We start from the raw sequence: 15433 nt of genomic DNA, 5'->3' as shown, positions 1-15433 counted from the left end.
TTGAGGTGGGATCTCACTAGTTCAGTTGTTGCAAAGCAAATGTGATAACATGCAATGCCATAAAGGTCAGGATTCAACTGGAATTTAAGTAGTCACATTTCAATAATGCTCCTACCCCAGTCATCTAGGGTTAATTAAAAAAAAAAAAAGTGTACACCTCCTATTAAAATCTCTATTATAAAAGCTATGAACCTGCAGTCTTCTATGGGCTGCTTGTGGTTGATGGATGAGCTGCCCACAGAGGTTTATGAATCAGAGTAGTGCAGGTAGCACTGTGCCAGCTGGCTAAGAGAAGAGGAATCCAAGCAGTAGATCTATAGCTCCTGGAATGGAGTCTGAGGTCTGCTCTTGTTTATATTATATTATATTATATTATATTATATTATATTATAATTTTCGCACAGTGTTAGTCCCTAATTAAAAAAACAATACACACTCTGAGATTTACTAAAACTGGTACAGCTGTGCATGGTAGCCAATCCACTTCTAACATCAGCTTGTTCACTTAAGCTTTAACAATAAAACCTAGATTTTGATTGGTTCAGTTTTAGTAAATCTCCCCCCATAATGTCAGATTTGCGCTTTATCTTGTGTTCAGCATAGATAGCTGTACTGAAAGAAATATTTTTATTTAGGGCATTGTGGAGATATACTTGTCTAATCCGCCGACTGCAAGACCGGTCCCCGCTGCTTCTGCACTCTAGCGCTCTTGTAAATGGACTGTTCCTGATGTCATCGCACCCATAGACCGGTTCTGGATGTGAGGACGGCAGGAACAGTCCACCGCTGGGTGTGGGGGAGCGTGGTTTTCTGGAGGATCAAAAGGCCAGGTAAGCACAGCTTTCCTTTGCGTCCCTAGACCAAACGAGCAGTTAACCCATGCTTTAAAATTAGCGATGTTTATCAGGCAGGTGAGTGAATATACTTGAGACATAAATACATGATTTGTGGATGAAGTCTTATACTTGCATTTTGTTGTACACTATGACCACAAAAGAACAGCAGCATTTTTCAACTGGTAGTTTACTGTGTTCTCGGCTCCCCCGCAAGGAGAACACAATAGCTTGGTGGGAGGGATTCCCTCATCAACACTGATTGTGTTGATGGGGGAATCGAGTAATATATTTCTTTCATGCAACCATTGCATCGTCTATAGCCTGCCTTGCTGTACTTTTGGCGCAGCACAACACTTTGAGCTACTCCCTTTCCTCCCCCTTCATTGTTTTGGAAGAAAAAAAGTATGCAATGCTTCATTGTTAAAGTTGTTTGTGGTTTATTGTGAAAATGAACATATCTGGGTAGAGGAGCATTTACAATATGCCCCAAAGTTGTAGCCTTCTTATGTATATGAATGCAAGTTATCTTTACAGATGTATTCCAAACTGCTCACGTTCATTGATGAGCCTTCATTCCTTCTGTTTCCACACAGCTTTGATAAAATGATTAGTGGAATGTATATGGGAGAAATTGTGCGTCATGTGCTAGTCAGACTGACCAATCAGGGATTACTCTTTGGTGGTGTGTCAACACCGCAGCTTCTTAACAAAGCAACCTTTGGAACTAAGGATGTATCAGACATTGAGACGTAAGTGATTGTTTGCATTTTTTTTTCTTTTTATTGTTATGACCATGTTGCTTAATCATTTCATATATTTTGGGCTGAATATTCAATTATGGAATCTCGAGAACACTGTCATTGGCACCCAATGCAATACCCCTCTCCTTTTAGGATGGCACACTACATTCCTGTTTTTACTGGTCATACCCTGGATTGAAATTTTGTGACCATGTATACATTTATGGCATAATTTCACCCCCCCCCCCCCCCCTCCCATTGTAAAAGGGATATGAAATCGTGCAGCTTGAATCATATTAACTAACTACTTTATTACTATTTACAGGTATTTACAACAATTTTTAGTTTTAATTATAGTATAATTTTACGTGAGCAACTATGCTCTCCATAGAAAAATTTGAGGAGATGATTGATGAGGATGTACTTTAATTTTGAAAAAGTCCTCTCTGCGTCAGTTGATGTTCCAGGTGTGTATTTCATTGCCAGCACGTCTGCAGCATCCCAAACTTCTTTCAGAGGGGATTCCTTTCCTTCGAGGTTCGTGGCCACGCTCCTGACTTCCTCCCAGCCACAATTCCTGGTCAGGACGGCCTGTACTTTGGCCTTAATCCTCTTTCCAGTGGCTTCTGGGTAATTTGCGTTTGGCAATTTCCTCCATCTTCACCACAGAGGTCGTCAAGAGAAGCTGCTCGAAGACTTCTGGAATTGTACTTGAAATTGGCCTCCAAAAAGAGAAGCTGCGGGAAGAGGGCCGGGTCATCTATGGGGTCTTTTGCCTTTTTTCACTGCACCAGAATCATCCTCCAGCTCCTTCACCATGGTTCTGAAACCTTCAAAATGCTTCACATACCATGATACTGCAGACAACCTGGTGCCCCACCTAGTGACAACAGGCTCGGGAGGTAGTGGCACGCCAGGCAAATGTTTCCTGAATACTTCGACCCTCTTTGGTGCCTTCGGGAATATATTTTTTTTTTTTGTTCCCCGCCGAGATGAGTTTGACTTTGGGGTGCTCTTCCCATATGGCCTTCGCGACACGATGTAGTCCATGCGCCAGACACGTCCCATGGATAATTTTTGGGTAGATGGCCTTAAGGGTCCTCCCCGTACTTGGCATGTATGCTACACTATCCGTGACAAGTAGTACCAAATGTCCTGCCGTGTTGGGGGCTCCTTGCCACAGCAGTCCTGAAACAAATAAATGAAATATTAGCATGCTGTATATAAGCACTATAAAAATGGCACCGTGACAGGCAAAAGCTAAAATTATGTAGTAGTAGTAGTCGTCTCAGGGCTGTTTGGATGATGGTTGAAGCATTGTTTTTTTCCAACTGAGCCATGTGGATAAGATGGCCTTTTTGGGCATTGTTTTCCCACAACGACGTTGGTGATTTATCATTCGAGTGAGTCCATTGCTTTGTCTACGTTGAGTCACCAATGTCCTTGCGAATTTCCTGCAAGTTCTAAGAAAGAAAAATATATACATGTATACAGTCGGCACCATTTAAAACGTGAACATTTTTTTTTTTTTTTCATACCTACACTTATACATGTTTGTAAATTTTTACTCGTTGATCTTAATTTTTGCAGAAGGTATTGTTGCTCAACCAAATGCGTGCCTATGCGTGATCTGAACACAAACTGTCATTGACTGTTGCTTACCTTTTCACACAATTGAGGTACCATTCGTCTTAGGGTGCACCCTTCTCCAGTTTGTGTAACTGCCTTCTTTAAGGAAAGCCATGGTGACGTCTCTGGAAAATTCCTGGATCTCGGGCTGACATTCCCATGACACCACATCTCTAAGGATCTGCTGCTGCTTCCGATCAGTACTCGGAGCTTTGTCCCTTGACAGGTGCTGCTTGCTTTTCTTGTGCACATCGAATTGCCACTTCTTCTTAAACTCCTACTGTAAATTAAATACAAGGGAAGTTTTTTTGTATTCAGTATCAGTAAAAATTCTCCAGTAAAAGTCTGTTTCAAAGGTGAGGACAGAAAACTGTTTTCAACTATAGAAAATTTCAACACTTGAGGAGCATTTTAAGGCTACTTGGGGTACAAAGCTGTTGGGTACCACAAAACGAACGTTGGTGGCCATAACTTCAAAATATACAGTGCTTGTGGAAGTAATAGAAAAAGTTGACATTCTCTCAAAATGTGAGAGAAATGAGAATGATATAGGTATAAGAAGAGTTCTCAAAACTAAATAAAAACTTACCGATTTTTGTGTACAGCTTGCAGAATATCTTCCCACCTTCCACAGTGAAATTGCTGTCACCATTAATCCACTTCTTGAAAAGGGTTACGTTTTGGACTAGGAACTATTATTGAATAGGAAAACGTGAAAATGTAAAACCCGAGCGATGACTTCAGTAATACACTTCAGCTTGGTATGAAGGACGTGGGAAAGGGAGCCGATATACTGTATATACGTGTTTCCCTATGGTCCTCCACCCTGCTAATTGATTTTTACATACAGTGTACACAAAGATATACACTGTGGGACAATCCCCTCTCCCCCTTGGCAGCCAATCCACATTCACATATACATCCCATAATAAGTTTATCTTAAGGCAGACAGAACAATGTGAGGTCATTAACATTTAACAATAAAACGGGCACAATCCACATTCCCTCCCAATGCACAAACAATAAGGAAGTCTGCCAATGACAGTCTGTGTGTCTTTCACAGACAAGCACATGGAATACACTGTGTAAGGTGATATTAAATCTTCATATTTCTATATGAAGACATTGCTGACAAATATTACTGTCCCACTTGAAGAATATTTTTATTTTTTCTTGGCCCAACTAAGGCGAAATATGGCATTTCACCAAAAAATTGACAATGTGTCATTTTAGTATGGCGCCTTGGCAATGTGGCATTTGAAGGTCTCTGGTTATATGGCACCTTCAGGTGATAGACACTGGCACACTCTAAACAGGAAGTTCAATTCCCCATATAACCCCTCCCCTTACCGGTAGCACCTCAGTTTTTCTTGCCAGTCTCTTAGGTGTTGGTCACGAGTAAAGATGTGCTGTGCTGGCTCCGCTGGAATATTCCTTGCTGGGGCAAGCTATGCAACTGGATCCATTCAAAGTGTCTTTTCCAGGTTGACTTGAATGGTACCTGGGCCTCGTGTCTGAAGAAACAAGTTTTTGCCTGTAACACTTCTCTTTTTAGAGACTGGTCCCCGCAATCCAGTATTTGTTTTTTTTTCAGCCATATTCCTGGTGGGGTGCTTTACAGGCCCAGGGCTGTGGATCCCCTGGGGGGGGCCCCAGTCCCTGAAGATTTTCTAATGGAGCTCCCGTGAGTGAAGATTTAGTCTGTTATCACAAAACCCTGCAGCTGAATAAGGGAAGAAAGATTCCTAAGGAATTTTTCTAATTCTTGTGGGTTTTCTCCTTTATGTAAATGTTGTCATGCCTATAGTCACCCCCGGGGGCTGTCAAGAGCACGTACCAGATTCCATGATGGTTAGTCTTGCTCTGTGTAAAAAGCCGCATGCTTCCTCTGGCCCAAGCTCCAGGTAAAGACGTTGGGGTTTTTCTCCTAGAAATGTCCCACCCAGGATCCTCAGAAGAACAGTGGGATGGGGAAGATGAATCCCCCCTTAAGGGACCGTGAAGAGGCTGATGACGACTCTTCCGAGGGATCCAGTGGGGAAAGACCTTCTTCAAATTCACATGCTGAGAAGTTGCTGGTGCATTCTCTTACTGAAAGTGTGATCACCCAGATGAGCATCCTTCCTTTTTTTTTTTTTTTTTTTTTTTCCCGCTAAAAAGTTTTCAACACTTTATCCTATGGAGGAAAAATTTACTAAGATGTGGAGTATACCGGCAATTGACGCTGCTATATCCTCTGTGAATAAGTTTGACTTGTCTGGTTGACAATGCGCAAATGCTTAGGGATCCAACTGATAAAAAAAATTGGAATTCCTGTTAAACATTTTCTCTTTGGTAGGTTCAGTGGCTCAACCTGCAGTGGCGGCAATTGGGGTATGTCAGTCCTTGAGAGACCATTTGAAACAGGTGCTCAAGGTGTTCCCTGAAGAGCAGGTTCAGGAATTAACTGAGCTGCCAGCAGCTTTGTGTTTTTGCAATTGACACAATCGGAGATTCTATTCTTCAAACCTCTCACCTTACGCTTGGGTTGGTACATATGCGTAGAATCTTATGGTTGAAAAGTTGGTCAGCTGACGCGCCATGCAAAAAGCTCCTCACTGGTTTTCCTTTCCACTGGGAAAAGCTGTTTGGGGAGGATTTGGACAAATATATCCAAAAAATATCAAGTGGGAAAAGTACCCTTTTGCCAGTTAAGCACAGTAAATGCCCCTCATTCAAACGGGCTCTTCCTCCAGTGCCAGGGGCATCAGTCTCCACTGTCAGATTCAAGAGGTAAACCTCCAGGGTCAACCCCAGGGACAAAAGAAGTCCTGGGGGAGGAAACCCACAAGACAGAACACTAAAGCCTCTTTATGAAGGGTATGGGGAAGACTTCTGCAATGCTCAAAGGTGTGGCAGGAAGAATTTTGGGACAGATAGGTGGTCTCCACAATAGCTTTAGGTTACAAACTGGAGCTCAGAGAATTCCCGTCTCCTTGTCTCCTTGTTTCCTTAGGTCAAATGTCCCCAAAGATCCAGAGAAAATCTTTCTAGCGTTAGACCAACTTTTGTCACAAAAAGTGATCATGGTGGTCCCCGTGGAAGAGAAGGGGTTGGGGGGTTTTATTCAATCCTTTTCACTGTACCAAAACCAAATGGGGGTGTCAGACCCAGATCTAAACCGGTTCCTGAAAATTTGCTCTTTTTGCATGGAATCAATCTGATCAGTAGTCTCGTCCTACAAGGAGAATTCCTGGCATCAATCGACATCAAGGATTCATACCTGCATGTCCCTATTTTCCCCACTCACCAGAAATATCTGCGTTTTTGAAGTTGAAAAATTGAATTTTCAGTTGGTAGCCTTGCCTTTGTCTAACTACTGCACCTCCAGGTGTTTACAAAATTTCTGGCCCTTCCTCTTGCCAGATTAAGGACTCGGGGTATAATAATAATAATAATAATAATAATAATAATAATAATAATGGCATGCCTGGATAACCTGCTCTTAATAGACCGGTTGGTAGTCTGCTTGGACCAAAGCATTGTCACCACAGTCAACTACCTGGAATACCTAGGTTGGGTCCTCAAGCTAGAGATATCATCTTTAAAGCCAGTAAGAAGATTAGAGTACTTGGGTCTGGTCATAGATACATCCCAGACGGTGTTTATCACAGGCAAAGATCAGCGCCATAAAGAAGCTGGTTCAGGTGGTCAGGGCAAAGAAGGGTCCTTTCAGTCGCCTTTTTGTATGAGCTTGTTGGGGAAGATGGTGGCTTCTTTCGAAGCAGTTCCCTATGCTCAGTTTCATTCAAGACTGCTGCAAAACAGTATCCTATCCACCTGGAACAAGAGGATTCAAGCACTAGATTTTCCAATGCGTTTGTCGGCAAAAATGTGCCAGAGCCTCGGTTGGTGGAGGATATCTGAGAATCTGCAGAAGGGGAAATCCTTCTTACCGGTTGCCTAGAAGGTGGTAACAGATGCCAGCCTTTCAGGTTGGGGAGGAGTCCTGGAAGAAGAGTCTGTCTAAGGGAAATGGTCCAGAACCAAAAGGACTTTGCCAATCAACATTCTAGAGATTCGGGCAGCGCGTCTAGCATGAAGGGCCTGGACATTCAGGTTTCGGAATTCTCCTGTCAGGATTCAATCCGACAATGCCACAGCTGTGGCTTGTATCAAACACCAAGGGGGCACCAGAAGTTAGGCAGCCCAGGGAGAGGTAAACCATATCCTAACCTGGGCAGACAAACGTGTGCCGTGCATATCGGCAATCTTCATTCCAAGGTTAGAACTGGCAGCCAGACTACTTAAGTTACCAGCAGTAGTTCCAGGGGCAATGGTCCCTTCACCCCGGCATCTTCCTGGCTATATGCCAAAGATGGGAGATCCTGGATGTAGATCTGTTTGCATCCAGGTTCAACAACAAAGTCGACAACTTTGTGCCAAGAACAAGCAATCCACTCGGATGCGTTGGTGACCCTGTGGGATCAGTTTTTCACTGATTTATGCATTCCCTCCTATTCTGCTGCTACCTCGATGACGTCTTTGCAGGATCAAGTGGGAAAGGAAGTTGGTAGTTCTTGTGGACCAGAAGATCTTGGTATGCAAAAATAGTAAAGATGGTGGTAGGGGCCCCACGGACCCTACCACCACGTCCAGACCTGCTATCGCAAGGACCAGTGTTCCATCGCTACTTTACAAACACTAAATTTAACAGTTTGGAAACTCACATTCTGAAGAATTGTGGACTTTCAGGCTCAGCGATTCCTACCTTGATTAATGCAAGGATGCCAGCTTCCAGAGTAATTTATTATAGTCTGGAAGGCCTATGTTTCCTGGTGTGAATTCAGGGGTTGGCATCCTAAAAAGTATGTCATGGGTAGAATTCTTGCCTTTTTGCAAATGGGGCTAGAGATGAAACTGGCGTTGAGTACCATCAAGGGCCAGGTCTTGGCCTTATCAGTATTGTTTCAACGTCCGCTTGCTTCGCATTCTCTGTTCCGACGCTTTATACAGGGGGTAACTTGGTTTAATCCACCAGTTAGAGCACCCCTGAACCCTTGGGACTTGAATTTAGTTCTGTCAGCATTACAGAAACCAACTTTTGAGCCAATACAACATATTCCTTTGGTCCTTTTGACAAGGAAGCTAGTTTTTTTCTCAAATCGCCTTTCAGGACAACCCCGGAGAGAGTGTAGCTCCACCTTGTCATTAGGAAACACATGCCCACTTTAAAAACACCTCCTCTTCCTCCATGGCTTCAGTTATTGTGTTTCCTCCTTGGAGGAAGCATGTGCCTGAACCAGGGAGAGCTACACTCTCTGCAGGGGAGTAAGGCTTACCTTAGCTACAGGTTGTTTTTTCCTTTGACCCCCAGCAGCATCTCCAGTGGGGGAGGACTCCTGGAGCTCCTGGTCCCGCCGTCTCACGGGAGTAAGGACCCTCGGAGTGCCGGCGTCGGGTGCCCGGTGTCCGCTGATTTAGCACAGGGAGGGCTCTGTCGCTGGCGGAGGTCGCTGCAGGTCAGCGGCGTGGCTCAGTTTTTCGGCGCCGGGTCCCGGGCGGCGACAGCGTCGTTTACGGTGATGCGCGGGCACTCTGAGGGGGCGTGGCGCCGTGGTTCAAACGCCTGGAATGCAGGGATCATGGGGCAGGTCAGGTGACCGTGTGCTTCCGCTTCCGGCCGGCCCTGATGACGCGGTGGCCGGGAAAATTAAAAAGATTACGGAGCTGTTTGTGTATAGCTGCCTTACTCAGCGATGGAGGCGTATAAGCCAGCTATGGCGGAGACAGGCGCCCCTAGCACCGGTCCAGCCCAGGTACTACGTAAGGTGCACTGGCACCCTCTGCTTCACTGTTGGGCTATGTCTTTGTCTGTTCCCCCCTCTTGGGGGCCTGTCGCTGCAGGTCAGAGGTGACTTCGCTCTGACCTTTTGCAGCCTAGTTCTGGGGTCTCACTAGTGATCTGTTTGGTGGTGGGTCTCTGCACTGGCTTGGTGTTAAGCGACTGGTTGTTGAGAGCTTTTAGTTAGTTAAGCCTGCATGTCGTTTCAGGAAAAATCACTAGGAAAAGCTAGACCAGGTCAGAGAAAATGTCCTTCTTGCAAGACCCCCCTCGGAGATTCGTGGCAGAAGGCAATGTGCAGAAATTGTATCAGAGAACTGGTGGAAGAGGAAACATCCCAGCAATATAAGCCCCAGGGCGTCGTCGTCCAGACAGGTGGATACTGAGGATTCTGGAGACGAAGGGGGTAGTACTCTCATCTCCTTCAGGGATTCTGAGGAGGAGGAAGAGGAAGAAGATAGCAGGGGCTCTAAATACAAGCTATCACTAGAGGAAGTAGATGACATTCTTAAAGCAATCTACACTACTCCTAGAAATTCAAGAAGAAAAGGTACAACTGTCAATTCATGACAAAATGTACCAGGGGTTGGACGAAACAAAACAGTTTTTCCAGTCCACAGGGTTCTCTCAGATTCAGTGAGAAAAGAGTGGAAGGACCCAGAAAAAGCCCCTTTCTCCTCTAAAGCTCTCAAGAGAAGATTTCCCTTCGAAGATAAAGACTCAGAGGTTTGGAACAAAAAACCCAGAGTCGATGCAGCTTTCTCGCAGGTATCCAGACGAACGGATCTAGCCTTTGAGGATATGGGGATCCTTAAAGACCCAATGGACAAAAAAGCTGACTCCATCCTTTAAAAAGGCTTGGGATGCTGCGTCGGTCAGTCTAAAACCAGCTATGGCAGCTACGGTAGTGGCCAGGAATCTGGAATGTTGGGTAGAGAAGCTGAAGAGCCATATTGAGGCGGGGACACCCCGCAAGGATCTCTTAGAGTCCTTTCCACTGATCCTGAATGCAGTCAAATATATGGCGGATGCATCAGCAGAATCGGTTAAACTGGCCGCCAGGTCTTCGGCTCTTGTAAATTCAGCCAGGAGAGCAGTTTGGCTGAAAACATGGTCTGGGGACACTGCTTCTAAGGTCAAGCTGTGTGGTCTGCCCTTCTCGGGTGACTTTCTCTTTGGACCCGATTTAGAGTCTGTGCTGGATAGGACAGCCGATAAAAAGAATGCTTTTCCAGCTAAGAAAAAGCAGGTTGCCAAAAAAATTTCGTGCTTTTCAGCAGTCCCATAAAAAAGACCAGGATCGCAAGAGCAGATGGGGTTCACAGAAGGGCAAAGGCAAGGGTGGAGTCCTCTTTAGATCTCCCCCAGAGCAGTCCCCTAAGAGCAAGTGACAATATCTCCCCAGTGGGGGGGAGACTGTCAGCTTTTCGCGAACAATGGGACAGGCTGTCTCCAAATCTGTTCGTGAAGAGTATTGTCGATCAGGGGTACAGGTTGGAATTTTCAGAGCCACCCCCGAGCAGGTTTTATGTGACAACATTGCCAAGGGATCAGGAGAAGGCCTCTGCAATGAAGCTTTTGTTACAGGAGCTGATACAGCAAGAGGTTCTGATTCAAGTCCCAGTAAACCAGCAGGGCAGGGGTTTTTGTTCACATATTTTTCTGGTGAAAAAACCCTCAGGGAAGTACCGTTTAATCCTGAATCTGAAAGTTCTGAACAGGTTCATTCGGTACAAACATTTCAGGATGGATACAATTTTTTCCATCACAAAGTTGTTGACCCCAGAATGCTTCATGGCATCCCTGGATCTAAGGGATGCCTACCTTCATATACCCATTCATCAGGCATCGCAGCAGTTCCTGCGCCTGGCATTGAAGGTGGGGAGTTCGGTATGGCACCTCCAATTCAGGGCTCTGCCATTCGTACTCTCGTCCTCTCCCAGGGTCTTTACAAAGATTATGGCAGAGGCTTTGGAGCCCCTGAAGTTGAAGGGGATTCCAGTTGTCCCTTATCTGGACGACCTTTTGTTTTTTTGCGGACTCCAGGGAGCAGGTCCTAGTCAATCTCCAGAGGGCCCAGTCTCACCTCGAGGGCCTGGGGTGGCTTCTAAATCTAGAGAAGTCGAACCTGACCCCTTCACAGGAAATGAAATTTCTGGGGTATACGTTAAACTCGATTCTCCAGAAAGTTTTCCTGCCGCTGGAAAAACAGGAAAGTTGCAGCTAGCTGTACAGCGGATACAGAGCAACCAGGCAGTCTCAGTCAGGATGGCTATGGCAGTTCTGGGCCTGCTTACGGCAGCAATCCCGGCTGTTCAGTGGGCCAGGTTCCATTCCAGACCCCTTCAGAGGGAGGTTCTGTCAAGCTGGTCCTATCAGGATCCTTTGGAAAAGCAGTTAAAAATTTTGTCAAGGATGAAAAGGGCTCTTTGGTGGTGGAGAGACCAGGCAAACCTCTCAAGGGGCCTGGTGTGGACCTTTCCTGTGGACAAGCGTCTTACCACAGACGCAAGTGCCTGGGGCTGGGGGGCCCACCTGGATGGTCAGACATCTCAGGGGGTCTGGTCCAAGCAGGAAGCTCAAAGATTATCCAACTGGAGGGAGTTGAAGGCGATCTTTCTGGGTTTGGTGGCCTTTCAGCAGAATTTGAGAGGTCACCATGTCCAGGTGTTGTCAGACAACACAACAGCGGTTACCTACATTATGAAACAAGTGGGAACCAGGAGCAGGAGCTTGATGGAGTTGGCCAATCTGTTAGCCTGGGCAGAGCAGAACACGGCCTCACTATCGGCAGTGCATCTGAAGGGCTCTCAGAATTTGTTTGCGGACCTCCTAAGCAGGCGCAAATTGCTAGAGGCAGAATGGAGCCTGAATCAGGAAGTGTTCCTGATGATCTCCGAGGCTTGGGGGGGGGGTTCCACATGTAGACCTTTTTGCCAGCCAGCAGAACTCAAAGGTGGACAGATTATTTTCTCTTCACCGAGGAGATGCAGCAATAGGGTTGGATGCATTTGCTCACCCCTGGCACTACCAGCTGTGCTACGCCTTTCCCCCCTTTCCTCTAATTCCACTAGTGCTGAGGAAATTCAGGGAAGAAGGGACAGACTTGATACTAGTCACTCCTTTTTGGCCAAAAAGGCCTTGGTTCGCGGGTCTTCGAAACCTAGCCTCGAAGCCCCCATGGAGGTTACCACTCAGAAAAGATTTGTTATCCCAGGGGACAGTAAATCATCCAGAGGTGGAACTTCTACAGCTAACCGCCTGGTTTCTGAGGAGGACCTATTAAAAGCCAAAGGTCTCTCAGATAAAGTAGTAAAGACCCTGCTGCCTAGCAGGAAGGCAGTTACACAGGCAATTTACATGAAAGTCCTGAAAAAGTTCAACTCCTGGTGTAGTTCTAGAGAGCTCAAGGTCAAGAGCACGGTGTCCGTCTTGGAGTTTCTCCATGAAGGAATGGAGAAGGGTCTCGCAGCCAGTACCCTGAAGACTCAGGTGGCTGCCTTATCAGTTTTCTTTGAAAAGACTTTATCTAAAGAAACTTTAATTTCTAGATTTTTTTTAGGGCTCTTGCTCGAAGTAGACCAGTAGCCCTTAAAGACTTTCTCAGTTGGGATTTGTCTACAGTTTTACAGGGTCTCTCGGGAGCACCGTTTGAACCCTTACAAGAAGCTTCTTTACAGAAGGTGGTTTTAAAAACAATCTTTTTGGTGGCCATCACCTCGGCCAGGAGAGTCAGCGAGCTCCAAGCTCTAGCTATTACGGAACCCTTCCTTAGAGTTTATCAGGACAGGGTGGTACTGAGGATGGATCCAGCATTCCTACCGAAAGTATCCTCAGCTTTTCATCGATCGCAGGAAATAGTGTTACCTACATTCTCTGCAACCCCAGCGAATTGAGGAGAGGACGTTTTTCACACATTGGATGTGAGAAGGTGTCTATTACAGTTTCTGAAAATGACTAAAGATTTTAGAAAATCAAACGCCCTTTTTGCGATATTTTCTGGATCACGCAAGGGGGAGAAAGCTTCTAAAAGTACGCTGGGTAGGTGGCTTAAGTTGGCTATAACAGAAGCCTATAAAGCAAAAGGAGAAATGCCTCCCTCAGGTATTGCTGCTCACTCTACTAGATCCCCGGCAGTTTCCTGGGCTGAAAGGGCCGTTGCAATGCCTGAACAAATCTGCAAGGCTGCCACTTGGTCCAGTTATTCGACATTTCTCCGGCACTACCGGTTAGATCTACTGTCTGCGGCAGATCAGGCCTTTGGCAGGAAGGTACTGCAGGCAGTAGTCCCGCCCTAGGGTAAGTTTCTCGGTTATCCTCTCCGGGGTTGTCCTGAAAGGCGATTTGAGAAAGACTAAGTTAGACTTACCGGTGACGGTATTTCTAAGAGCCTTTCAGGACAACCGTTACTTCCCTCCCTAGGTTATGCTTAGTAAATGTATTAAGTTCTACCATGGTGTTGTGCTTTCTGTGCTTTGTTTTCCAGTGTCGGAAGGCCACAATAACTGAAGCCATGGAGGAAGAGGAGGTGTTTTTAAAGTGGGCATGTGTTTCCTAATGACAAGGTGGAGCTACACTCTCTCCGGGGTTGTCCTGAAAGGCTCTTAGAAATACCGTCACCGGTAAGTCTAACTTAGTCTTTTTTTTTTTTTTCTGGTAGCCATTTCTCCTGCAAGAAGGATATCGGAGTTGGCAGCTCTTTCTTGTAAAGAGCCATAATCGCTCACAAGGCTAGGGTAGTATTGCGTCCTCATCCTAGCTTTCTGACAAAGGTGGTTTCAGGTTTTCACCCAAACCAGGACTTTTTCAAATCAAAACGCCCTCCACCAGGGCTGTTAGTGCTTCGTGGGCAGTGCATTGCCAAGCCTCCATGGCTCAAATCTGCAAGGCCGCAACCTGGTCTTCAGTCCATTCATTCACCAGATTCTACCAGGTGGATGTAAGAATGCAGGAGGATATCGCCTTTGGGAGCAGTGTGCTGCAGGCAGCAGTATAGGTCCTCAGGTCTAATTGCAACCTACTTTTGTTTGTGTCTCCTCCCCTCAGGTGGCATTGCTCTGGGACATCCCATACTGTTATTACCGTGGCTCTGTGTCCTGTGATGTATGATAAAGAAAATAGGATTTTTAGAACAGCTTACCTGTAAAACCCTTTTTCTTGGAGTACATCACAGGACACAGAGGTCCCTCTCCTCTTTCTGGTTGCACCTGTATTGCTTTTGCTACAAAACTACTCCCAGTAAGGGGAGGGGTTATATGGGGAACTGACCTTCCTGTTTAGGGTGTGCCAGTCTCCATCACCTGAAGGTGCCATATAACCCATACAGTTATTACTGTGGCTCTGTGTCCCATGATGTACCCAAAGAAAAGGATTTTACAGGTAAGCTGTTATAAAAAAAAATCCTATTTTTCTGTGCCAGCTCTAAGCCCAGGCATACTGTGCGTAATGATAAATGTGGTGCAGCATGTTCCGCAAAGTGGTTTGCCACAGCCGATATGGTGCTCCTACATGAAAGTCTGGAAAATATGCACTTGGTGTTATTATGACGCTATTTCTCCAGAAGTTGATGACCATTATGCATTACTCAACAAAACTTGCAGCATGTATGTGACATATTTGTGCTTTCTCCCATCTAGTGACAATTTTCCTTTTGAAAAAACAAAAAGTGTTTTGGCTGTCTTCGGTCTAAAGGCAAGTGAAGAGGACTGTGTCCGGGTAAAGTGTGTATGCTGCGCGGTGTCTTTGAGGTCTGCAAGGCTGTGTGCTGCTGGACTTGCTGCAGTTGCCAACCGCATAAAGAACAATAGGCCACATCTGGGTAGAATCACAGTGGGTGTCGATGGATCTGTATATAAAACAAACCCAAAGTAAGAAAGCTTTAACTTTTTCTTCCTTGCACCATAAAATGTTTATTGCAGTATAAATTCTGGATGAAGGGTGTTGGATTTGTTCAACCTCTAATTTCTTAAGTCACCGAACACCTTTGGTAAATTTCTGGATTTATGTTGGGCATTGTGGTAGAAAATGGCATTGGCTTGGTGACTGCACTGCCCAGCATAAATTGGGGCAGATGTCATGGTGAAGGAACAATATCTGTGCTTTCCCATTCAGGTCCCACTCCAATCTTCCAGAAACAGATATTTGATCCTTTATTTCAGGTACTTGTATAGCGCCATCAATTTACACAGCACTTTTACATATAAATTGCACATTCTCAGTCCCTACCCTCAAGGAGCTTACAATCTCTAAGGTCCCTATTCATACATACACACATTAGGGCCAATTTAGACAGGATCCAATTGCCCTACCAGCATGTCTTTGGAGTGTGGGAGGAAACCGGAGTACCCAGAGGAAACCCACACAGACACGGGGAGAACATGCAAACTCCAGGCAGGTAGTGTCGT

General features: G+C 45.6%; 1 protein-coding gene across 3 annotated transcripts in view; it reads left to right on the top strand.

The window, feature by feature from the left end:
• The window catches only part of HK3 (hexokinase 3), a 164751-nt gene that overhangs the window by 111264 nt on the left and 38054 nt on the right, over positions 1-15433 (top strand). For all 3 annotated transcript variants that reach the window (XM_077472476.1, XM_077472475.1, XM_077472477.1), the window contains exons 9-10: positions 1430-1585; positions 14666-14896. In XM_077472476.1, the coding sequence (XP_077328602.1) occupies positions 1430-1585; positions 14666-14896 (387 nt within the window). The remainder of the gene's footprint in view (positions 1-1429; positions 1586-14665; positions 14897-15433) is intronic.

This window comes from Lithobates pipiens, unplaced genomic scaffold (assembly GCF_037356315.1).
Source record: "Lithobates pipiens isolate NorthernLeopardFrog02 unplaced genomic scaffold, aLitPip1_a1.2 Scaffold_8, whole genome shotgun sequence".
Classification (NCBI taxonomy): domain Eukaryota; kingdom Metazoa; phylum Chordata; class Amphibia; order Anura; family Ranidae; genus Lithobates; species Lithobates pipiens.
This window is presented reverse-complemented; position numbering and strand designations above follow the sequence as displayed.